Source organism: Gavialis gangeticus, unplaced genomic scaffold (genome assembly GCF_001723915.1).
Source record: "Gavialis gangeticus isolate Ggan-Ray unplaced genomic scaffold, GavGan_comp1, whole genome shotgun sequence".
NCBI classification, from domain to species: domain Eukaryota; kingdom Metazoa; phylum Chordata; order Crocodylia; family Gavialidae; genus Gavialis; species Gavialis gangeticus.
In genome coordinates this window covers 79,483,681-79,508,595 of record NW_017729031.1, presented here as the reverse complement: position 1 = coordinate 79,508,595, position 24,915 = coordinate 79,483,681, and the positions used below count along the sequence as shown (strand labels likewise).

Sequence of the window (24,915 nt, the reverse complement as noted above, 5' to 3'; positions counted from 1 at the left end):
AAAGGACCTGGGGATTACAGTGGACAATAAGCTGAATACAAGCCTACTATGTGCCCTTGTTGCCAAGAAGGTTAATGGCATAGTGGGCTGCATTCGTAGGTGTGTTACCAGTAGGACAAGGGAAGTGATTATTCCCCTCAGTTCAGCACTGGTGAGGCCTCATCTGAAGTACTGTGTTCAGTTTTGGGCCTCCCACTACAGAAATGCTATGGATAAGTTGGAGAGTCCAGCAGAGAGCAACAACAATGGTGAGGGGGTTGGGGGGCATGACTTATGAGGAAAGACTGAGGGAACTGGGCTTATTTCATCTAGAGAAGAGAAGACTGAGAGGGATTTAATAGCAGGCTTCAGCTACCTGAAGCAGGGTTCGAAAGAGGATGGAGCTGTTTTAGTGGTGGAGATGACAGAACAAGCAGCAATGGTCTCAAGTTGTAGCAAGGAAAGTTTAGGTTGGATATTAGGAAGAATTTTCTCACTAGGTGGGTAGTGTAACACTGGAACAGGTTACCCAGAGAGGTGGCAGAAGCTCCATCCTGGGATGTTTTCTAAATCTGGCTAGACAGCTTTGGCTGGGAAGATCTTGTTGGGGGTGGGTTTTCTTTGAGTAAGGGGTTGGACTAGGTGACCTCCTGAGGGCTCCTAACCATAATTTTCTATGATTCTATCACACGGGGCTTGCATGCAGCTCCAGGGACTCGCACGCCACTGGGGAGAAGCCCCACATGATGGAGCTGGTGGCCCGGCCCCACTCCCTGCCACCACATGCAGTTCTTGGGACTCCACCAGAAGTGAGAGGGAGTCCTGCTGCTTTCTTGCAGGCAGAGTCCAGGGAGGTGCACATGGCAATACAGAGCAGGGCCAGGCTATGGCTCAGCACAACGGCTCCCTACACTGCCCAGATTAAATGGTTGGACTCTCAGCTGTGGCAGGCCCAGTGGATTTCCAGAGCTGTTCCTGCCCCATGCTGCAGGGAACAGCTGTGCCAGTTCCAGCAAGTTTCAGGAGCTGCATGTGGCGGCAAGGACTGGTGCTAAGTCAGCCTGTGTCTATCACAAGGGGTTCATATGCAGCTCCGGAGACTTGTGTGCCACCAGGGGGAAGACCCACTTGATACTCCCAGCTGGCTGGAGGCAGCCACAACAGCATGCAGCCTTCCCTGGTTGACTCCCTGCTAGTGACAGAGGAGAGGGGAGAGGAGAGGAGAGGAGCAGAGCTGAAAACAGAAATTTGCATGCTACTGATGCTCTCCCTGCCACAGCTGGGCTGCCTGCACAGTGGCTCTTCACATCTGCTAGCTGTAGTGGTGTGATACTCGATTCTAAGACAAGGCTTTGCTTTCCCTGTGATGAATGGGGGAAAAGCCTCATCTTGGAATTGAGTAAATATAGTAGTAAAGAAATCTTCTATTTAAAATGTTCTTAGTTTAAAACAAATTACACACTTTATAAGTGTTTATTCCCCTACGTACAGTTTTTATACTCTATATTTTAAACACATATAAAATGCTTAACTTTGTATGTCTTTACTTCCTTTAATTTAAGAATTGCATATCTTTGTTCAGTTTTAATTTCTACATGCTGATGGTTTAACATTTGATACTATCATTGTTTGTTTTAGGATCTAGTATTATGCCAGCAGCTGGAACAATGTACTTGACTACTTCAACTGGATATCCTTATACTTATCACAATGGAGTGGCTTACTTTCACACTCCTGAAGTTGCTTCTGTTCCACAACCATGGTCTGTAAGTAACTTATTTTTACACATCTGAAAGATTATGAATACTGCATGTATCTTGTAGCTAAATAGTACTCAACACCTGACCTGGCTTATGGTGGCATGTCATCTGGCCTGCTGGGCTCCCCTTGGATCCAAAAATTTGGTGGTGGGGAAAGACTGGCAGCATTAATTGCCACTCCACTGCTGCCAAATTTGCAGACCCATAGTGAGCCCAGCAGGCTGGATAGGATGGCTCTGCATGCTAGATTGGACATGTGGGGCTTGGGTGACACAGGGCCAAGCTAAGCCAAGGCAGCTCGGGGCCAATTATGGAGGACCAAGCCTATCTGGGCATGCGGGGGCCAGAACAAGGTGGCACAGGGACACGGCCCAACCTTTTGCACCAATCCTGTGAGAGATCTGGTCTGTGGACTGGCCCCACACCATTCATTTTGCCCATGAAGCCAAAATGTTCAGCACTACTGTTATAATTGCATAGCTGGACAGAGTGTGGTTTATGGTATGTTTCTTTTTGCTTCTTCCTTGTAGCCTTCATTTTTTCTATTTTTTTTCCTCTTTTATTGTACAAAATAGTTAAAATTCTAAGGAGCATTAAATATAACTCTGAGATTTATTGCCTTTACATGGTGTTTGATGACTGCAGCTCTTCTGATAGTTTACAAATGTAACTGCATGATATACTGTAACTAACATGGAGGAGCTCTTTCAGGTGTATTTAGAGGAATTTGTGATTAACATTGTAATTATTACAGGTTTTGTTGCATATATAAAATGAAACAGGCTACAATGTTAGAAATGTTTTACTTTTGTTTTGATTGGGTGATTAACTTTTCACTTCATTTGTCTTCACCTATATTTTTCCTATAGAATAGACAGGAAAAATACATAATTGTAGAATTGTTATGAAGAGTGTTAACTGTCAGTAAGAGTAAAGTATTGGAAATTAAGACTACCAAGTTGTAATGGATAACCAGAGGTTATCTGGTCAGAAGTTGGTCTTTGGTACTGTTTTGTGAATAAACCACAGTCTATTGTGATGGTTTTTCACAGGTGTTTACCTATTTACCTGGGGTTGAACTCTTCTAAACATACTTCTTTATTTCTTTTGTAGGATAGAGGAGTATTTTTAATTGTCTTTCCCAGAACTACTGCCTCTTTGGGCTTTTGGTAGTGTTTTTTGTGTAATAGACTGATTTTCAGCATCTAGAGGTCACACAAGGTACCATTTCTGCCTGAAGAAAACCCAGGGTGTTTATACATGTGTCCTGGAAGTGAGGCAGGCAGAGGGCTTTTAATTAGAGTGGCTCTGGGAGCCACTCTAATTATACGCCTGGAGCGTCTTGTGTATTAGTGTCATTGTAGTGAAAAATAGTGGCCCCACTGTCATTTTTCAGCACAGGGGCACTGATATACGAGACACCAGAGTCTGCTGGAGCATGGTAATTACTACGATCCAGTAGACTTGATTAATGGAGTCTACTCCAACGCTATGGAATTACAGCGCATCAGAGCAGCCTCGTTGCTTATGTATAGGCACCCCCATATTCCTGAGAGTTGCTTCACCTGTCAGCCATTCAAGCTGAGAGCCAGAAAAAAACAGGAAGAACAGGCTTTGGCTCATTTGTGGTTCCTCCTTTGATGCATTTCTGATAGGTTGAGAGCCCTACTGTATACATTCCTTCTGAAAGCTCTAATTACTGCAAAATGAGTCAGGACTGGGATGCACTTGTCTTGGTAGCCCTCAGGTGGCTGAAAAAGTTTTGGTATTAGGATCTTCTGTTACTCTTGATGTGAGATCTCAGGAAGCTTCCTTTATTTCTGGTTATCTTAACCCAGGAAGGAGGGAAAATTCTTTATACATGTTTTCATTCCCTCCATTTTACAGCCTGGAGACTGCATGACTCACAGGTGGAATAAGAATGCTTAGCCATGGTCAGGAGATACTCTTTTTTGCATAAGGAAGAACTCAACTAGACATATTTACATGGCAAAATAGTGACAGTATCACCGTAAGGACTGACCCAAATTTCCTGCCAAAAGCTGTCAAATGTTTTGTTTGGGAACAGAAAGTTAACTTGTTGGGGTGTATCCTGAAGTCTTATTCCTCATGACCAGAGGTTTCACTGCACTTGCTTGATATTAAAAGGACTCTGTCCGATTGCCTTCACAGGGCAAGCTGTTGAGAAACACTGTTGCTTTTTGTATCTGTTGTCAGAGATCTAAAGATGCAGCGATATCAGCTCAGAGGTTATCAAACTGAATTTTGTATAAAACTGTGCCGCAAGACTACCAAAGTGCATCCACCATCAGTAATATGGACGCAGTCATTCTATTTTTATAGCATCCTTGTGTAATGTCCCTATAAGTGTTATCTGCATGCTAGCTCCATTCATATTTTCACTAAACATTATACCATTGCATAAGCCTCCATGGAAGATGCCACTCTTGGCAGAATAGTTCTGTGTTGCTGTTTGCCTATAGCAGTGATGCTCAACCATAGCTAGGGACCTACCTAAACTGCAGCAAGACAAAGGGATTTCTGTAGGCTTCTTGCAGCATGTAAAGCTAGTTTTGCAGTCTTTTTGTAGTGAGCCCCTTCCCCTTGCCACTGGTTGGCTGAGAAGTCCCAGCTGCCCTGTCCCTCCTTGCTGATTGGCTGAGAGGCAAAAACCACGGCATAATTAAATAGCAAAGTCCATAGAATTATCAAATACACTAGCCAATTACCTGTCAAGAATGACTGGGGGTGGAGAGGGCAGGGTTGGGATGGAGTGCTGCCACCTAATGCCACATGCTGCCACTGGTCTGCCTCTTGCAGGAAGCAGGGTGAGGGAGCTGAGGCTGATGCTGCTGGCCTTGACTCTCCAACCCCTGTCTGGTCCTTGGCGTCACTTGCAGGGAGCAGAGTGGGGGAGCCAAGGCCAGTGCTGTTGGCCTTGGCTCCCCCACCCTCTGTCCAGTCCTCAGCATGGCTTTGGAATCATGGCAGCACTCCCCCATGCTTGGAGCACTCTGATTGGCTGTTTCTGTCAGCCAATCAGAGTGCAAATAAAGCATTACAGACAGACAGACAGACTGCTGGTTTTTATAATATTAGAATTACTGCATTGTTATAAATGATTAAATTTAAATCTAAAATGAAATATATTATAAATTTATACACAATATGAATTGTAGCTGATATAATTTATTATTAGCATGCTACAAAAAGTTTAGTAATACTAAATAATGCTGTCCTTAGCAGAAACAATTGATGTTAGTTGTTAAATGCTAGCATGCAGCCTCTACTAGCAGTTGCAGCTGACATCCTCTGTCTCTGTAATCCATACTCTGAGATCCCATGTTCTGCATCCATTGAATTTGTTGGAATAGTTATACGGTGTTCCAGAGACATGGAAACTAATTGGAAATAGATTGCCAAAACACAGTCATAGTCAAAAGCAACTAGCACTCTTGTTGACAAAGTTTGTGTAAGCAGCACAGTCCTTGTCATGCTGTTTCTGCCATCCAGGGATTGATTTCAGTAGCTGAGGGTCAAAACTCGGAAAAGACACCTGAGTGGGGTAAAAAATATGAACAGCACAGAAAAAGGAGGCAGCCGGTTGTTTAAACCACGGTGGTAGTAACTGATTGTACTTGTACTGATTCAGCTTCGCAGCTATTGCCTGGGACAGTTCTTGTCTCCACCGGTTTTCACTGACAGTTTGAAAGTTGTGATGCCATGTCTTCGACTCACCTTACCAAATACATCAGTTTCTTGTGTGCTTGGTGGAACAAAGTTTGCTGACTTTCAAACCACATTAGAAGCTCCATGAACTGGATCACCTTTGCAGCCACAAACTTAACTTGATCTTCTATGTTGCCCTGTCTTAAGAAATTGCATAGTTTAAGCATGTACTGTGTGCCAGGTGTGATTTCAAGCTCCTTGCACACAAATTGCTGGTAGTACTTCATATTCTCTGCGTGGTAATGAACTGAGTTGCTACAAATTCCATCTTGTAAGCACCGGGTGTGTTGGAAGTGACACAGTCACATATAGGTATCTGCTCTGATTGGTGATGGACTCCCTGTGTTGAAGTTTATGACCTGGAAAATGTTTGAATGCTTTTTTTAAAAAGGAAACAAAACTATCCACATCAGGAAAACCTATGTGCCAGATGTCACTTGCTAAAGAAAGGATGTGTGCATTGCAGGTGACAAGAATTGCATTGGGCATCATTCCATGGAGCACATCAGAGAAAGCTTTGCATATATACATTGCATTATCAGACAGAAATGCTGAGATCTTGTTAAATTCTGAGCTGTAGTTTATAACAGCCTTCACTACAGCTTGTGCCACAATAGAAAAATTGACAGATACAGGTGAACCGACTCTATTTGAAAAACAGGTAGGTCACAGTCTGTCCAGCTCCCAGGTACAAATAAAATGTGCACAACATAGTTATCTTGGGCATCTGTTGCTTCGTCTGCTATAATCAAATATAATCATATTCTGCCAATGCAGATTTTATAGACTGAACATGCGAAGCAATTACTCCTGGTAGATAATCCTAGCACAGCTTGTTTGCAGATAGGAAACTGCCAGCATTTGGACGCGTTTGTTCAAGTAGTCCCTTAATTTAGGGCTGTCAGTTTTCTCCAGAGAAATGTTGGCAGCCATGAATGCCTCCACTAGTGTGAACGTAGCCTCTCTTCCTATCAAACTGATTTTGGTAGTTCTTTTAAAGATCAAGGACATAGTTGCTTGTTTCTTCCTCTGACCTTCAGCCTATGCAGCACCCTTTTACTTTATATGCGATTTGGACTCTAAATGCCGATCAGTGCTGTTTTTCCTCAACGCAGCCAGAATCATGTTGCACGATCAACAAAACAGTTTACCACCATCCGCATGCAAGGTTCCTACATGATCCTGAGCTGAAGTGTGTTTAGTTTTCTTGGATATCTTTTTACTGATCATCTTCAGACTGCAGCATTGCTACAGCATTGCACCTGGCTTATTAAAAGATGGATCTGAAACCCTTTTGCTTTCCTGACTGGTGCCTTGACTGGGTCTATGCTACTGTCTCGTTCTCTCAATGGCTCTTTCTCATACTGTGTTCTCTATGGCTGCAGAGATTCCTTCACTTTCTTTGGATTCTGGTAAGCTTTTATTTTTTCAGGTGATTCTGACCAAAATCATGGGAAACACCGTTTTTCAAGGTAATCACAGAAATCACTATTTTTTGTGGTTTCCGCAAAAATCACAAAATCGTTATTTAAGTATGTCCCTAGCCATAGCACATTAGGGTGTCTTGGCATCCTTGGCCATTAGGGAGCCATGCAGTATCAGTACTGTTATGTGCAAACATCTGTACACAATTCACAAATAAGGGGTTTCAAATAAGAATCCATAGTATCAAAAACATTTGGACCTCTTGTCTTTCTGAATTCTTTGCAGCAGAAGAATAGTTCTATTATTTTTTCCATAGTCAAAAGCTAAGAGCTAATATTTTTTGAGGTGTATCTTGCATTTAAGAAGGTTAAGAACTACTGGCCTGAAAGGACTCAGGCCTACTTTCTGGGTATATGGGCATTTAGAGTCACCCAGAAATAACACTGTGTATATGGGCAATATATTGAAGAAGAAAATTAAATTACTTACCAGTAACAGAAGCTATTCAAGGTTTATTATCCACATACACATTCAAAACCCACATTCTTCCTTGGAGTAGAAGGTGGTAATATAGGACTTGGCAGCTGAGAGAAAACTGAGGAGCAGGAAATGTGCACTTTATCCCCTATGTGGAGATGCATGATGAGTGGTGAAAATTAATTGAGAATGTACTGGATAGGCACTACTAAGGCATAAAGTCTCCAGTCAAAATTTAGGGGCTTGAGATATGTCCACGTATGCATTCTCACTTCCAGGTATTACATGGTGAAGAACTCCAGTTACTGGTAAGTATTTTAGTTTAACTAAACAAAATGAACCATACCGTATCAGTTGCTGTTCCATAAGGCGAGCCCTTATACCAGCTGTCATACCAAGTCACCCCCAAAGAGGGCTTCAACATCTTGAACATATTGCCTGAATTCCATCTCTAAGCTGAAGGAAGTTGGCTCCATTGTTAAGATTCATATCCACTGTTGTGATGAATTTGTATAGTAGTATTAAGGAGCTTTCATAGATTCTTTTCCTGAAGCTGAGAGGGAAATAGAGCTGAATTTTACATCTCATCTCAACAGTATGACCCATGTTTTGGAGCATCTTTAGTATTCATAAAGGTCTCAGTTAGGTTTTGATAACAAAGAAGCTTCCCAATCTTACTCCTTTGTGTTGAATTGCTTGTTAATCAAGATCTTGACTATATCTCAAGCTTCAGTACCTCAAAACTGTACCTCCCAGTAACAAGGCACTGGTTTCTCTGGTGCCAGATGTCAGCTCCTTCCATTATCAATCCTGTAGGCTTTTATGCTGGTATATCCTTACATACACGTACTTACAATTACACTTTTACATCTACAGAAATGGAGAGATTTGAGGCTGTAGTAAGCCCAAATAGGTAAGAGTTTTTTCCAGAAAGTTCTGAGGTCACATAACATGAGCTTCATCTACACTATGGAATAAATTATTTCTTCCTTTTCTGAGAGTAAAGATACTGTATGTCTGATCTGTGAAAACAATTATAATCTGAAGTTTTTAATTTGTCAGAAATTCCAGCAACAAGACCAGAAACAATTTACTGAGTACTGACAAAACAAATCAGTCATATGAAAGAATCTGAATTCTATATAATTAGGTACATATTCACAATTGCTACAATCAATCATTTATTATGACACAATATGTATTAAAAAGGATAGGGTGTATGTATAACTTTCTATGTTAAATTTAAGAAGCATGTTTTAATTAAAGTAACAATTCCTGAAATTACTGCATTAGGATTTCTAATTTACCTATCTTTTTTTTTTTAAAGTCACGTTCTATTTCCAGTTCCCCTGTGATGGTAGCTCAACCTGTTTATCAGCAACCTACATATCATTACCAGGTAACAATTTTGAATGGATAAATTTATTTTATTACTTAAGGATTCTTTCCAACGTTGTATACATCTTTCACTACTTTCTCAAAACTAAGTTTTTAAAAACTACTAGCTGAACAAGACTGTTAAAAGTTTACCAGGGTAACACCTAAAATAATTGTAAAAGGCATAGTGGGTAATCCCTTCACTAGGATAAACTCTGATATTTTCTTTATGGTGGTGCTTGCCAGTTGGCCTTATTGAGAAAAAAATAAGACCAAGCACAAATCAAATAAGGATAGAACTCAGTAACTTTTACAAATCAGTCATGCAGATTTTCACTGAAGTTAAAGATATTTGCACAAAAACGGACAGTACTAATTACTTTTTCTAAGAGTGGGAGAAAAGTTCTCGGGAGTTTTTTCCTGGGTTTTGTTTTATGGATCACTTGTGACCTGGCTAAAATATGTTAAAAAGTAGGACTGAGATGAAATTTTAAAAATTCTTTAAAAAATAACAATAATGCATTATTTTTTTCTCTGGTTTACCAAAATAATGTATTTTTTTTAAATGCATAAGATGACTTGGAAGCCCACGTATCATTTTCAGAAGTGGCTAACTAGGGGTGCACCAACAAAGATTTTTTTTGGCCGATACCAATGGACGATTCTTAACCAGCCATATCGGCAGATACTGATCTGATAGCTGATATGCAGCCCCGCAGCCTGGAGAGCAGCATTAGGCTGGTAAGTCTGTCGGGGAGGGAAGGGGCATGGGCTGGGGCAGATTGAGGCACCCAAGGTGAGGGAGGGAGTGGGGCTTGGGCAGGGGCAGGGGCAGGTGCTGCCCAGCCGGGGCAGGGCAGGGTGTGGGATAGAGCTACAGGCGACTCATCTGGGAGGTGGGGGAGCGGAGACTGGTTATCGGCCACTGCGCGCACCCCTGGGAAAGGCACAGGGGACATATGCCCCCCAGATTTGTGCTTGGGGCAAAGGCAGGCTGCCTGCTGCAAGCTTAGAGTCAAGGGCTACGCCAGCCTCTTCCTGGCAGGATGGGGGGCTGGGCTGGGGCAGGCAGGAGCAGGGTGGGTGGCGGCAGTGCTGGGGCAGGGGGACTACAGGAGGAGCTATGGGGAATTTTTGGGGTGGTCATAGCCAACCCCATAATCCCCCTCCCAGCACTGCCCACCACACCCCCACCCACCCAGCCCAGCATCCCCATTGGGAAAAGGCCGGCAAAGTTCCTGGCCCTGAGCCTACAGCAGGCAGCCTGCCCTCAGCCCATGCACAAATCTGGGGGGCATGTGCCCCCATACCTCCCCTGGGGGTACATGCAGTGGCAGGGAGCCACACCCCCTCCCTGCTCCGTGCCCCCTGGATGGGCCGTCCATGACTGTCCTGCTTTCTGCCCCACCCCAGCTGGGCAGCATCTGTCCCTGCCCAAGGCCCACTCCCTCCCTCACTGTGAAGGGCCTCGATTCGCCCCTCCCTCCCACAAACACCCCTTCCCCCCACAAACTTACCTGCTGGACACTAGTTTCCAAGCTGCCAGGCTGCAGCGACATTTTTTGGTGAAATTATTGGCTATACCAGCCAAAAAAGGCCGATTGCCAATAATGTCAATTTTCCTTTTATCGGTGCCGATCCAGTATAGACCAACTATATTGGTGCATCTCTATGGCTAACCTATAAGCCCACTGAAAGACAATAGAACACATGGTCCAGATCTTCAAAGGCATTTAGGCTCCAAAGTCCCATAAAGTGCTTTTGTGCAGCTGGAGCTAAGTTCAGATTTACTATGTTTTCTTGTGTACAACATGCCCTGGAATATAATACACACCTTTTTTTCCCCACCCCCATTCATTTTGCTTTTCAAAAACATCTTTCTCTGTAGTAAATAACTGAGTGGCGGCAGCTAGGGAGGCCTGTTCATTGTTCTGCTCCCTGTGGATGACTACAGAATTTACTTTTAGTTTTACCCAGTAAGTGGCAGAACCTGCTCTTACCATATTTCTCACATATAGTGTTCACACCAGTTTCCAGCAGCTGGTTTTTTGGGGGAAAGGTGTGTGTTGTATGCACAAATGTTATTAGATACTTTTGTAGTTTTCTATTTGTGCCCTTACCAGTTCCTAATTTTATACAACTTTTTAATTTGAAAACAGTGTATTTGAAAGGTTTTTGAGCTTCAATGTGGAAGTGTTTGAATTACGGAAGCAATATACTATCTTGTTTTTATAAATGTAGGCCCCGGCGCAGTGTCTTCCTGGGCAGTGGCAGTGGAGTGTTCCTCAGGTAAATCTAGTTTAAAATTGCAGCATTTGGTCATCAGTTGTGACTGTTAATTTGAACACGCTATATGCTTTTCCAGTTTTTTATATCACTTGTACATATTTCAAAAGGTAAAATGAAATTTTCCAGGGCTGTTTGTAAGCACCAGCCTAGTTAATATGTTGTATCTCACAAGTGTCCCAGTAGTATTCCCTGATATCAAGGAAAACATACAACATAAATTTTTAAAATATCAGATCTAATTATGGGGGTTCATCAATGAGGTATTTTGAATTATTAAGGAAAGCATCAAGACAAACACTTAATTTGTCACTTTGCCTATGGACCTAGTATCATGGAACAGAAAGAAGGCTGTGAAATTTTTGGGGGTTGGCAGTAGCACCCTGCAGTATGGTTGCCTAGATCCTTGAGCTAATGCCTCAGCTCTTCCAGACTCACTAGTCTACTTACTAGACTTCCTCCAGAGTCTTTCTGGGAGCTCTGGTTTTCTAGGAATACACATCAGCAGGGCCATCCCTGGCGGGGGGGTGAATTGGGGTGACCACCCTGTGCTTTGGGGGGCCCCACTGAGCGGAGCTGCCACAGCGACTCCGCACTGCCACTGGCTTCACATCCGGCCATTTGCAACCCCCGTCCCTGCCACCAGCTTCCTTGCATCATGGGGCAGGACCCCACTCAAGCTGATTTGTCCCAGGCCCTGCACCCTGCTTGGGTCATCTCTACACATCAATATGGTACAGCATGGCATGACTTCACTCTTAATATGCCCTAAAGCAGGGGTGTCAAAGATATGGCCTGTGGCCCAGATCCAGTGCTGGCCCTTGGTCTCAAGTTGATCCACGTGCCTCATGGCACACATCAGACTAGCTCCATGCACAGTGCCTGGGACACATGACACACACACTGCTCATCCCAGCTGATCCAGGCTACATGTCACGTGGTGGCCACTCCATGACATGTGCTGCGTGTGGCACCCACACAGGTCAGTCCAGGACCCTCCCCACCCCACATGATAGATCTAGCACTTGCCAGTGCCTGCTCTAGCCAGTTCAGAACTGCACCGCATGCAGTGCCCACTCTGATGGTCTCGGATGCAAACTGTATGCAGTGCCCACTCCAGCTAATTTGGAACACATGCACTGTGCAGTATCTACCCTGGCCAGTCTAGGGCAGGCATCACATGCAACATGGTTCCCCGACCAGCTGGAATGGGTGCCATGAGGCATGGTTCTGGATTACATGCTGCATACAGTGCAATCCTGGACTGGTTGGAGCAGGCGCCATGTGTGACACAGTCTTGGACCAGCCTGAGTGAGCACTGAATCCAGTATGTGGAGGCAAGGTCTATGGGCCTGATCTGGCCCATAAGTCCAGCCCTGTGACACTTCAGGCCCATGGGGCCAGATGAGTTTGACACCCCTGCCCTAGAGAGTTCTAAATCAATGGAAAGCACACATGCTGCTAAACACCATTCACATCCACATCTTCATTATCTCTTTGAACTCTGGATTTTCCAAGATCTTAAGGAGAGACATCTCTCTAGTTCTTTCATTTCTGTTGCTAAAATGGCTTCATTTGCTTAGAAAGCATATTTGCTTTTTCTGTTCCTGCACTTCTGTTGGAGATTTTTATCCAAGCCCTGTTAGCTTGTGGGTATAGTGGCTGGAAGCCCCCTACACCAGCAGTAAGGTGCGATTGGATCTAAAGCACGAACCCACAATCACGCTTTCTGCCATACATGTGTGGCTTGTCAAGAGACGATTGTACATACGCACGTGGTTTGGCAAAAGACGATGGATCATATGTTAGATATGGGGTTGCCAATGTTTTGGGCAGAATGCCAAAAATGCCGGCACCCTTAACTTGTAAGATGGTGTGCCAGCGGCAGTCAGCTGGGGAGATGTGAGGGACCTGATTCTTGTTGTGGCAGTGCAGCCCTGGTCCCTTCTCTGAGGTGTGTGCACCAAGCAAAATGCCTTCACTTGCCATGCTCTGACACATTGCCTACCCCTACATTAGATCCCATTGCACCTTTATCTGCATGTGTAGAGGGGGGCTTATAGTCAGAGAGGGGACTTGTATACCGTGAATGTCACATCCAGACTTTGAGAGTTCACCAATAATATTACAGTAATGTCATAAAATCAGAAGGGGCAAATAAAGTCCTGTTCTCCCAGGGAACTTTTCTCTATGGAATAGTGGAGAAGATTTTCAGTGAAAGCTGTTCATGTCAAAGGTTCATTGAACACAGTAACCAATTTGCCAAGCAAAAAACAAATACACCAATGCAAGTGGAATCTGAACAATGCCACTTTTTATCTGACCACACATATTTGAGATTCCCTTTTAAGGATTGTCTTACAGGACAGAAGCTCCCTTTTCAAGGTGCAACTATTTCATGCAAAGACAAGCTGGCAATACTGGAACAGCTGACCATGTTACTATATGCTCTTCAGGGAGCATGAGAATTCTGGAATAGGACTTAATTTTGTAATGTTCTTGCTCTTCTAAGCAATATTGAAAGCTACCTGAATTGAGTTCATTTTGAGAAGTGTAAGATGTGCTTAAATAATTGATTTTATACTATAAACAGTTTATAGTTTTGTTACTTCATAAATCAGTAAATGTAAAAATCTCTTTCAGGCCTGATCTTTTGTTGGGATCAAGTAGCCTGGACTTTTAAACTGTGTACTATAGCATAGACCTTAGCATAGGCACAGAGGTTTGTGCTAGTTGTTCGTGCAGGCTAAGGGACTTAATCTGCAAGTTTTTATGGCCTGGACCAGTTCTAACTTCTTACATAGTTCTACAAACTTTTTTGTTTTTAAGGATTTATAAGGATGAATGTTTAGTTTAGCTCCATAAGTTTACCTAGTGCCTTGTACACTAAGCAACATGATTAATCTCTATATATACAGGTTAGTACTCATTTTACATCAGAAAGTTAGAATTAATGTATTTATTACATTATATTACATATTGTGAATGGGTCTATAAATTTGTTGTTGAGATATGAAACCAGATAGGAAATGGAGCCTTAACTCTTTATCAACACCTTCATAATACCATAAAACATTAACAGTGTGAGAACCTAGATGAACATAAACACCTAGATATTATAAATGAAGGTTTTTTAATGTTTTGAAAATGATTTTATCTTTTGAATAAATGCCACAACTGTATTTCAGGATTTTATGTTTCTGTTGTAGGAAGTCATGATATATTACAAATATACAAAGCCCTCTCTTCTGCCTTCACATATATCCACAGGATAAACTAAGAACTCCATTTGTTTTTGCAGTTAAAAAAAACTCAAAACTTTCAATTTACTTTTATAATGTATTTATAATGTTATTTTAAATGTGTATTCTGTTTATGGATTTAGAGTCTTAACTTTTTATGTTTTATTTACATTTTTTAAAAGCACAGTAGTTCACTTTTATTATATTTAGAAAACTTATAAACCATATCTGGGATTAACATGGTACAGCAGTCTCAAATTTACCCCAGACCAGATCTAAACCACGGAGCTTTTTCAGGCCGGATCTGCAGGGCCAGCAGCAGAGGCAGCGCAAGCAGTGGGGGCCAGAGACTGTGGGCCAAACAGCTGCAGGGTAATCAGGGTTATGTCAGCACAGCCTTTGCTGTCCTTTCGCTGCTGAAGGCCATGGTCAATAGAGTGTGTAGCCTGGGATTTGGCAGCAGGCCCTGCCGCCTGCTAGCTGCATCGCCAAATTTCCTGGCCCACAAGGAGACCCATAGGCCAGAGTGAGCTGCTCTGTTACCCAGATCTGGTCTCTATACAAGATGTTTGACACCCCTGTGTTACTAACACATCAAGTTAAAAATTTACACTTACTTCTGAAAATTATTTACTCGATAGCCTTGCTGTAGTGTGTACGATAAATAAAATTGAGTAATTAAAGGAAAAACTATTTCCCCTTTTTCATTTGTTGATCACATGCTTTTGACAGTACTTTTAGTAAAATTAATCTAATTATTTCCCATGTATAGTCAGTCCATCAGTTGCTTCCTTTTTTGTTTACGCAAATCTTTCATATAGCAGAAAAGAAACACTTACAATAAATAAAATATGACTATGACAAGGAAAAATGGGAAGGGCACTCAGAAGCAAGTTTAATCTCTGAAAACTTGAAACATTATTTGCCTAAATGTTAGTTTTCATTGTTTCTTTAAACCTTTTAAGGTGTCGCTTTTTGCCTATGGCATACAGAGTTCAGTAACCTAAATTAAACCTTGTCAATAAATTTAATGTGTAAATCATAGAATTTTATTTAATAACTTGTTTTATTTCAGTCTCCTGCCTCATCGGCCTCATTCTTTTATCTGCATCCATCTGAAGTTATTTATCAGCCAGTAGAAATTTCACAGGATGGTGGATGCATGCCTCCTCCTCTATCTCTAATGGAAGCTACTGTTCCTGAGGTATGGTTATTAAACTTTTGCCTACAATTTACGTACAGTAGAAAATGAAACTTTTTCAGGTGACCTAGTTTAAACCCAATTTAAGCGAAAACAGTTCAGTGTAACCATGCCAGTTGTACTGCATAAATATAAGAATCCTTGAGCTTTTCCCTCCACATCCACATTTGTGTTATTTGAGCCATTTCAAACAAGTGTCATGAGTGCTCATCCACAGTTTCTGGCATAGCTTATAAATAGAAGTATTGAATTCCAAAATATTTTGAAAAGTTATCACCAGGGATCTGGGTTTTCCATTTGCTGTGGAAAACCGCAGATGTTCTCCTTTAATGGAGAAAAACTTACGAAATGGTGGGTTTCCCCTTGCAGGCTAGCAGAGTTCCAGCCTGCAAGGGGCTGCTTGGAGCTTGAGGGGGCAGGGGTACCACGTGCATGTGTGCCTGTACTCATGCACTTGGCAGTCAGACAGGGTAGCGCAGAGCAGTTCCTTCCAGGTAAGTCTGTGGGGGTGGAGGAATGGGGGGGCCACAGGCAATGTGGGGGGAGCACAGGTAACACGTTGGGAGGAGCAGAGAGGAGTATCCCCTCCCCAGATCTCTGTGCCCACAGCAGGGTGAAGGACTACAGCCTGGCCAGACTAGCTCTGGGCAGGAGCCACCTCCACAACCCAGTGGACAGGACCCAGTGTGGGAGGGAGCACTGCACCACCATGGCTGCCAAGGTGAGGATCCTGTTGCCCTCCTGGCAGCAGCAGGGAGAACAGCTCCATGCCGCCTCACCTCGCCTCACCTTGACAGCCATGATGGCATGGCACTCCCTCCTCTTCCAAGTTCTGCTCCCTAGGCCACAGAGGCAACTCTTGCCTGGAGCTAGTCCAGCCAGGCTGCACCTGTGCCCCATTGGGCACAGAAATCTGCCGGGATGGTGGGGGAGGGGAAGCACATGCCCTCCCCCATACCCAGTGCATCACCTGTGCCCACACTGACCCCCTTCTCGCACACTGCGGGGCTTGGGTCTGGGGACAAGGGACAGTAGGTCAGGAGTGAAAGGCACTAGCAGAGCCAGAAGGCTGCGGGTTGGGAATGAGGGGCACTGACAGAGCTAGGGATTGTGTGTCGTGAGCAAGGGGCATCAGCAGAGCTGTGGGTACTGTGGCTTGGGAATGAGGGGCAACAGTATATCAGGGCTGCTTAGCGCCGCAAAGCAGTGGCAGAGACAGCTGCAGCCAGGGGTGGCTGGTGCCTCCTGAGTCTGGGGGATCGCAATTTGTGGGTGGGCCCAGGGGCAGGCCAAAAACCCCACTTCCACTCCTATACTTCTATGCCGTGGCTTAGTGCTGTGCCACCCCCCGCCCTCGCTGGTCTGCACGGCAAAAAAACTGCCCTATCCAAAGTGGTGCCAAGATGGGGGCCAATCTCGGGGGGGCATGTGGCCCCCCTACGAGTCACCTGTGGCTGCACCTGGACCCATATCCTTTTGAGTGAAGGGAGCAGGGGAAATCTGGTTTTCTATGATAAAAACAAAATCAAATGCAAAAATATATAGGTATTTAGAATTTATTTGATTATAATGACTGAAGAAAAAGTCTACTAGAAAATTTATGACAGCAATTTGTCTTCTACTTTTCAATATTCAATTAAAAATAATAATTACCTATAACAATTTTTTTACTAAAATGTAGCTAAGGAAAAGTATACATTTTATCATGATAAAATACTAGAGAAAAATGTGGTTCAGTGTCGATTAAAAAGCACCCCTATTAAATCAAATATGTTCTGCATGGGAAAAAAAGTAATAAATATCTGGAGTTGTTTGAGTTATCTTAGTCCACAGTTCTAAGGAATTTGAATTTACAAAAACATACAAATACAGAATTTGCTTTATAATATTTCTTAAAATAATTTGAAACCTTTGTTTTTATACTAGCCCTATTCTGATCATGGAATTCAAGCAACATATCATCAAGTTTATGCCCAAAGTGCCATAGCCATGCCAGCAGCTGTGATGCAGCCTGAGCCTGTAAAAGTAAGCTCTGTGGTTTTGTCATTTCTTTACTGTTAGCCTTTTATTATGTTAGGCAGTAATTAATGAGTACAAGAATGTTGCCAAAAATTAAGTTATTTCTTTGAATCAATCTTTAACACAAGAGGTGTTGGGGAGATACCCATCCTGAAGCTCCTCTGTTCAGATGATCTGTCAAATACTATTAGAAATTAAGGTATCAAATAAAGAAGAGCTGAAATTAAGTTTATAAAGGCTAACATAGTACATAGACTGGATAGAAGATTTCTGAAGAAAAACAAGAATATAGTAATATGAACTGCCAATAAAAATATCCAGCATTTCAGTAACATTAGCTACTATATCAGAAGACAGAGGGGTAGAATTATTTTACCTTCTGTGCACCTAAATGGCAGTTTTCCAGCTGTATAAGTGGCATTTTTGGTGCTTGTAATTTTCAGTTTTTACCCTTATTACTCATGAAGTGTGGATGCATAAGCATATGTGCATATACCATGCATACTCAGTAGGCTACACACTGGCTGAGCAGGTTCTATACCAGAGTGGGCAAAATATGGCCTGTGGGTCGGATTCAGCCCACCAAGGACTTTTGGCCCATGACAGGTCCCTAGGCCCCACCCAGCCCGGGCACCAAGGGGTAGCCTGGGCCATGATGCATGTGGCTAGTCCCACCACTCCTGGGCACCCAGCAGGGCTGGACAGTGCTGTAGCCAGATTTGCTTCCAGGCAGCCTCCACAGCAGCAGCTCCTTCTGGCTGCACTGCCACTCTCTGCCACTGCTGCCATACCCAACCCCAGCTCTGCTGCGTGGACACCCTGGCCTGTCTGCCCTCCACCCACTGCCGGGGTGCCAGATGGAGTAGGCAGGTGGGGTCTCCATGGAGACTGGCCCAGGACCCATGCAGGCATGGTGCATGGCCAGTTGGATGGGATGAGTCAGTGGGTGGTTAGGAGGCAGTGCCCAGGAGCTGGATGGGGATGGGATCGGGATCAGGATTGGGATCACAGAGCAGTAACAGCATGGGGATGGGGCCTGGGGCAGAGCCACGATCTGCTACCTGCATGTCCCTGGGATGGGCACTGGTTCGATAGGCAGGGGTGAGGCGTGGATTGTAGCTCTGCCACAGCCCCACACTGCCATCGCCCAGCGATCCCAATCCCAGCCCCACCTGCCTGTCCTGCTCCTGGATGCCAGTCCCTGCCCACCTGTGGTCCCATTCCATGTGCCCAGCTGAGTGTGGGGCAGAGCCATTTAGGGAGTTTTGGTGAGCTGCTGGAGGGATGGAAGGTACTGACCCAACCTTTGATGGCTCACCAAAACTCCCTAAGTGGCCCTCCAACCCAAATAATTGCTCGCCCCTGCTGTATAGACACACACCCAGTGTACATATGTAATTCACAAAGTTGTTGCCAATCCAAAAACATGACTAAGGAGTGTTAGAGCTCATTCATTGCCCAAGAGCAGCTCACAGAGCCTAAAGGATTCGAGAAGCCCTAATATTCCACCTGTGGAAAATGGGAAGGAAATCCGTACCCTTGCTTAATCTGTGAAGTGAAGAGAGTGGTATAGGGTAAGCTGACCAATGCACAGAAGGCCCTTTTTTGATTTCTAGACAGAGAAGAGGAACATGTTTCAAAGATTTTTACTAAAATAAATAAAAAGCTTTCACCCTGAATGTATGCCTGAGAGTAAAAGACAGACACAAACCCAGCAGAACTCTGTCTAAGTTGCAAAGTCAAGAGGTGGTATTGACCACAGATGCAAGGTCATAGATCAAAGATAGAGTTCAGAGAAACCTGGTCCCTGCCTGTCTCGCTCCCTTTTTCCCTCAGCTTTCACCTACCCCATATGGAGGTCTTGTGGAAGAAGGAATAACATAATTGAAACCAAGTATTCAGTAATAAATTTTAAAGGATTATACATGGTATGGATAATGAGTTACAGTTTTTCATATAGTTTTAGAAGCAAGTTAGATGGCATATAAATCTTTATGCTGTTAAGCATCAACTGCTAATGCTCTAGGGTTGGGAAGTAATTTGTCTTGTAGGGAGATTGTGTGTCAGTTATCCACTTGGAAATTTCTTTCATCATTTTCTGAAGTATCTGGGACAGTAAAGGATTTAGGTACCTAATACAGGTTATGGGTCAACTGAAGCACCTAAGAACAGAATTGAAATCCAGAAGACCCCTCTCATATGCTGCCTAATCCTGGAGGCCCCTGAACACAGCAGACAACTGCCTGTTTGACTTGAAAGTTCCCTAGGCTATTTAAAGTTCAGTTTCTATACATACCTAGAACTGCTGCAGTCTGAACAGCTTGGTATGCATGTGTCAGCTGAGCCTGATCAGGATGCAGACCATAAGTGGAGGATTGCTAAGTCTTCCAAGGGACCCAATTTGCTAGATATTCTCCAAAGGAGGCCTAACATACCAAAAAGACCAGGACCTTCACAAAATGCAATTATGGTCACTTTCTTTCAAAATGTAGCAGCATAAATGGTGGTAATGCCCACCTTTTATATAATATGTAGTAATTAAAGCACTCAGCAAATTAGACTCAGAGTCAACCTCAGGATATTCAAACCCACAGCTTCTACCTCCTAGGACAGTGCCCTGACAAATAGGCTGTTGGCTAGGCTAGGTGAAGATGCCCTCTTGAAGCTGTGCTGCTTTGCAGCAAGGAATTCAAGATTCATAGGGTTACAGAGAAAAGAGCAGGAGAGGGTAACTGTCACTTGGTTAGTGTACTCACCTGAAAAGTCCTGGCATGAGTTCTGTGTTTAGGTTCTGCTGTGAGAAAAGTTCCTGTATTTTATTCAGTGACTTTTACTTTAAGATATTTTCTGTTATTGTTCTGTATTTGTTTCTTCATTGTTCTTGATTTCTTTTAAAGAGAAAATATCCTGGGGAAAAAATCTCTATGTAACCTATACACACACAATATATTCAGCAGAGGGGGCTAGAGTATTAAATGTTGTGTTGAAATAAAATTGGGAGAGCTAGAATAAAAGAAGGCAATAAATGCTTAGTGTGAATCATATAATCAGTTGGTGTAAGAGTGATTTTTGTAGCCGTGATGGTCCAGAAATTATGCGAGATTTCTTACATTGATAGCTTGTATTGGACCAACTATGTAGCTGGTCCAATAAAAGATACCACCCTAAGAAATCCTTGCCTCTCTCATGTGATCAAGAAATATCTGTTCCATCTCTGCCTCACCTTTTATTTTTTTATGCTGTCATACAAAGTCATCTTCCTGAATGTAATTCAGATGGGTAAAGTAAACTTAGATGTTTATATTTATTAGGTTCTGCAAAATCATCACTGCCCTAAAGCCATTAAGTAACATGATGATGATAATCTATTTCACCTCCTACTTTCTACTAGCATGCAGAACTAAACATACTGATTTCTGTGATTTTCATAACATAGGAAATAAGCATATTTTTACTTTATCCAATGAATGCAAATCATTCTAAAATTACATTAATTTGTTTCTTTAAAAAAATTGTTAGTATTTATAATAAAGCTCAGCTGTTAGGTTAATTTCTAGATGAGATAGATGCCATCAGGTGTAATTGCATATCCCTATTTAGAGTAACAGATGTCTGTGTCCTCAAACAGTTGTTGTGGGAGGATTTTTACCTTCTTACACTTATGGTAAGAGAGATTTTTAGTATGGCTAATATGCAATTCTCAATTTTTCATCTTGTAAGCAGTAAGTTATTTTTAATTCAGTTTTTCCCTGCTTTTATAAGAATATTTTCTCTAGTTTTGTTATGTGGATTTTTCTTTGACTGTTTTGGGGAAAGGGGGCAAAGATTTTTTGGTGGGGGTTGCATAGAAGATGCCATTTTGACAGTGAATATAAGCAATTCCTTTTTTTCTTAGAGTAGCCTGTACTGACTGTGAGGGCAGAGCTATGCAAATATAACTTTCTTAATCCTTCATTTTGAGTCATTTTCTCTCTGCTTCCTCATTACTTTTGTAATTTTTTTCTCAACACTTTCCATTTCTCACGTCTTTTGTGCTAATTAGGAACCCAGGATTGAACGTGTAGTCAGTTCAGCTCGCTGTTGGTTTCAGAAGTTTCTAGTATTCCTAATAAGCTACATAAATCTCTAGTTCATTTAGTTTATAAAATTGAGCTTGTATTTACAACTTTGATTTGATTTTATTTTTTGACCCAGCAGGTCTGGAAGGTTTTTCTTTATTTACCTTACTCACCCATAATACTCAGATTTTGAGCGAGAGTATGTTATGAGTTTACCATCCAGTGTATTTTATAAACTTACACTATATGTGTGTTCTTATGTTACGTCAGTCATTATGGAACATGGATATATGATATAGGAGTTAAAAAGAACAAAATTGGATGTGATGGATGGTAAAATGGAGAAAATTCTAAGCCAAAACCTTTGAAAATAAATTGTTTCTTGCCTCTTGTAGAACTACAGTAGGAACGTATAGAAAGAGCTTTGCAGCTGAAAGTCTGTGGCATAGAATGAAAGGTAATGCAGAACTAACTAGCACCCAGGTAATTGAGGGGTTTATAAATAACTGAGGTCTTAAAAGTGGACTGAGAGTCCGTTTTGAGAATTAGGTTCATGTTTTGTCTGCTTTGCTGGCAGTGTAGGCTAGGGGTGGGCAATGATTTGGGGAGGGCCACTGAAGGAGTTTTGGTGAGCTGTCACAGGCCAGATCAGCAGCACTCCCCACCCACCCAACTGCTCAAAAAAACTTCGTAAGTGGCTCTGCCCCATGCTTAGTTGGGTAGATAGCATGGGGCAGGGATCAGGATCACTGGGCAGTAACAGTGTGAGGAAGGGCTTGGGGCAGAGCTGCCTTCTGCTGCCCACATGCCTCTGACTGTGGAGCCAATACCCACTGCAGGGACCTACAGGCAACAGTTCTGCCCTGGGTCCTAGCCCTATGTTGTTCCCACCCCCAGATCACAATCCCAGCCCCACCTGCCTGTCCTGCACCTGGAGACCACTCCCTGCCTGCTCATGACCCCATCCCATCCGCCCAGGCATGTGCCCTGTCTGCGCAGGTCCTGGGCCAGTCTCCAGAGACCTTACCTGTTGGCTTTGTCCAGTGTTTCCAGCTGTGGGTGCAGTTTGGATGGGCTGGGGGCCTGGCAAGGGACTGGGTCTGGTGCAGGGACTACCTGAAAATGAGTCCAGCCACTATGCTGCCCCAGCCCCACCGCGTGCCTGGGGCTGATGGGACCAGCCACACATGCCATGGCCCGAGCTGTCCCCCATGCCTGAGCTGGGCAGGGCTAAGAAGGGACCCACCACAGGCTGGATTGAATCCTTTTGTGAACCAAATATAGCTCACAGCATGTATTTTATCTACCCCTGGTGTAGGCGGTGTTCTGCACCATAGGACTTTCTTGTAACTTTCAACAACATTGAGCATATTACAGTTACATAATGTAGAGGAGGCAAAGGAATGGTAACTATTGAACTCTTTATGAGAGAATAAATTCTGCAATTTGAGTCAAAGATGACAAAATATTCCCTTTTGTGTTGTCCTTGATGTATGAGTATGTAGATACAATGATGTACATTGAAACTGTAAGTGAATTATAAGGGTATTTCTCAACTTTTGAGAGTTGACTTTGCAACTTCAATAGAATAGTTTTAATGGGAAAGAGTACTGGGGTCAAACAACCCCAGCAAGGTGTTCATCTAGCCTCCTCTTAAAGACCCCCAGGGTAGGAGCCAGCACCACTTCTCTTGGAAGTTGGTTCCAGATCCTAGCCGCCCTGACCGTGAAGCAGCGCCTCCTGATATCTAGCCTTAATCTCCTTTTAATCCTGTTCTTGAAGTCTGTGCTCTGGAATAGAACATTCAACTGTTTTTCTTGGATTCTTGTTCTCTAAAACATATTTAGAAAAAAACAGTGGAGATAGTGATAGTAAATTTACTGTCTTCTTTGGGGGCCCTATTGTAGCTTTCAAACCACATGGTAATGATTCAGGTGTATCTACTCACTGAGCAGAGCTTGAGAAGAGGGTTTCTCTGAGGAGGTCACATATTGTTTGACACTGCATCTCTAGCACAGAGAGCATTTGCACTCGTGATCCCAGGACAGGCAGACCACCTTGCATGCTGGGCACTGGGGGTGCTGAATTATTCTCCCATACTGTCTACAAACAGAGCTCAGATATGGCATCTTGCCTCTCTTGTGAAGAAGCCCCAAAAGAGTAAAGACAATTTCTCCAAACCCTTCTAGAAAAGGGAGAAAAGGTTCCAACAGTGAAAAAGGCCTTAGGAAGCTTCTGCACCACAGAGAGCATTGATACCAAAACTCTGATTCATACTGAATCTGGCATGAATACTCCCCAGTACCAAAATACGTCTTTTGAAGATCCAGTTTATTCATTTTCCTGATGCTAGTGCTGGCCTCAGTGTGAATAGCATCATCAGAAGCTGCAATATATATGGTTCTACCATTCCCAGGGAATATTTGTCTCCATCAGTGGGCTACTCCTCTGCTTCCAACAAGAATCTCTCTTGAGGGACAGACATTCTAATCTAGAGAGTATTCCAAAGCAATAGTGCTCAATCTTTTGGTCCCGCAAGCTGGATAACTGGCATGGGGTGTTGTGTCCCTATGATGCTATATTGGGTCTTATACCAGGCAAAGAGACTAAGACATGGTTGTTCTAAACTAAAAGCAAGTTTATCGAATCCTAACAGATAGAATTCTAATTAAAACTGAAGTAGAAGTAGTAGTTTAAAAATTGAGGTTTGTAGCTAATCAAAACAGATACTGACCACCCCGTAATGTTACAAACACAGCTTCATTGGTTGATTAGGCCATGAAGTGTTTGTTGTCTGGGGCTCCTGGTTCCCATGTCTTATGTCAAAACAGGATCTTGGATCAGTGACAGTATCTCCAGGCTTTCTTCAGGAGTGTTCCAAAGGGTACATTCACTTCTCTTTTTATAGACCATATAGCTTGCATTTTTAATACATAAAATTAACTTAGCCTTCCTTCTAATGCATATTAATAATCTTGCTTCTGTTTGCCAAATATGGTTACCTTTAACTGGAATTTTCTGTTCTGAGGTAATCTTTTTGTTCTTAGCTGGGGGTGGGGTTTGCTCTGACTGTTCTTGTTTTGCCCAAGTTATGTCTATTCAGTTTAGTTAACCAACTTCCTTATTTGTTTTCATAGTTCATAGTTTCATAGATTTAGGGTCGGAAGGGACCTAGTAGATCTTCTAGCCCGACCCCCCGCCAGGGTGGGAGAACAACAAAACCCCAAAACAAGAAACGGGACTCAAATGAGTCCAGCCAGGTAGGCATCCAGCCTCTTCTTAAAGACCCCCAGGGTAGGGGCCAGCACCACTTCCCTTGGAAGTTGGTTCCAGCTCCTAGCCGCCCTAACTGTGAAGTAGTT

The 24,915-nt window shown here is 43.1% G+C and overlaps 1 protein-coding gene across 1 annotated transcript in view; it reads left to right on the top strand.

The window, feature by feature from the left end:
• Window positions 1-24,915, top strand: part of BOLL (boule homolog, RNA binding protein) — a 90,148-nt gene that overhangs the window by 47,389 nt on the left and 17,844 nt on the right. Inside the window, exons 6-10 of the mRNA XM_019523155.1 lie at window positions 1,618-1,745; window positions 8,698-8,769; window positions 10,989-11,036; window positions 15,351-15,479; window positions 17,403-17,501. Of these exons, the coding sequence (XP_019378700.1) occupies window positions 1,618-1,745; window positions 8,698-8,769; window positions 10,989-11,036; window positions 15,351-15,479; window positions 17,403-17,501 (476 nt within the window). The remainder of the gene's footprint in view (window positions 1-1,617; window positions 1,746-8,697; window positions 8,770-10,988; window positions 11,037-15,350; window positions 15,480-17,402; window positions 17,502-24,915) is intronic.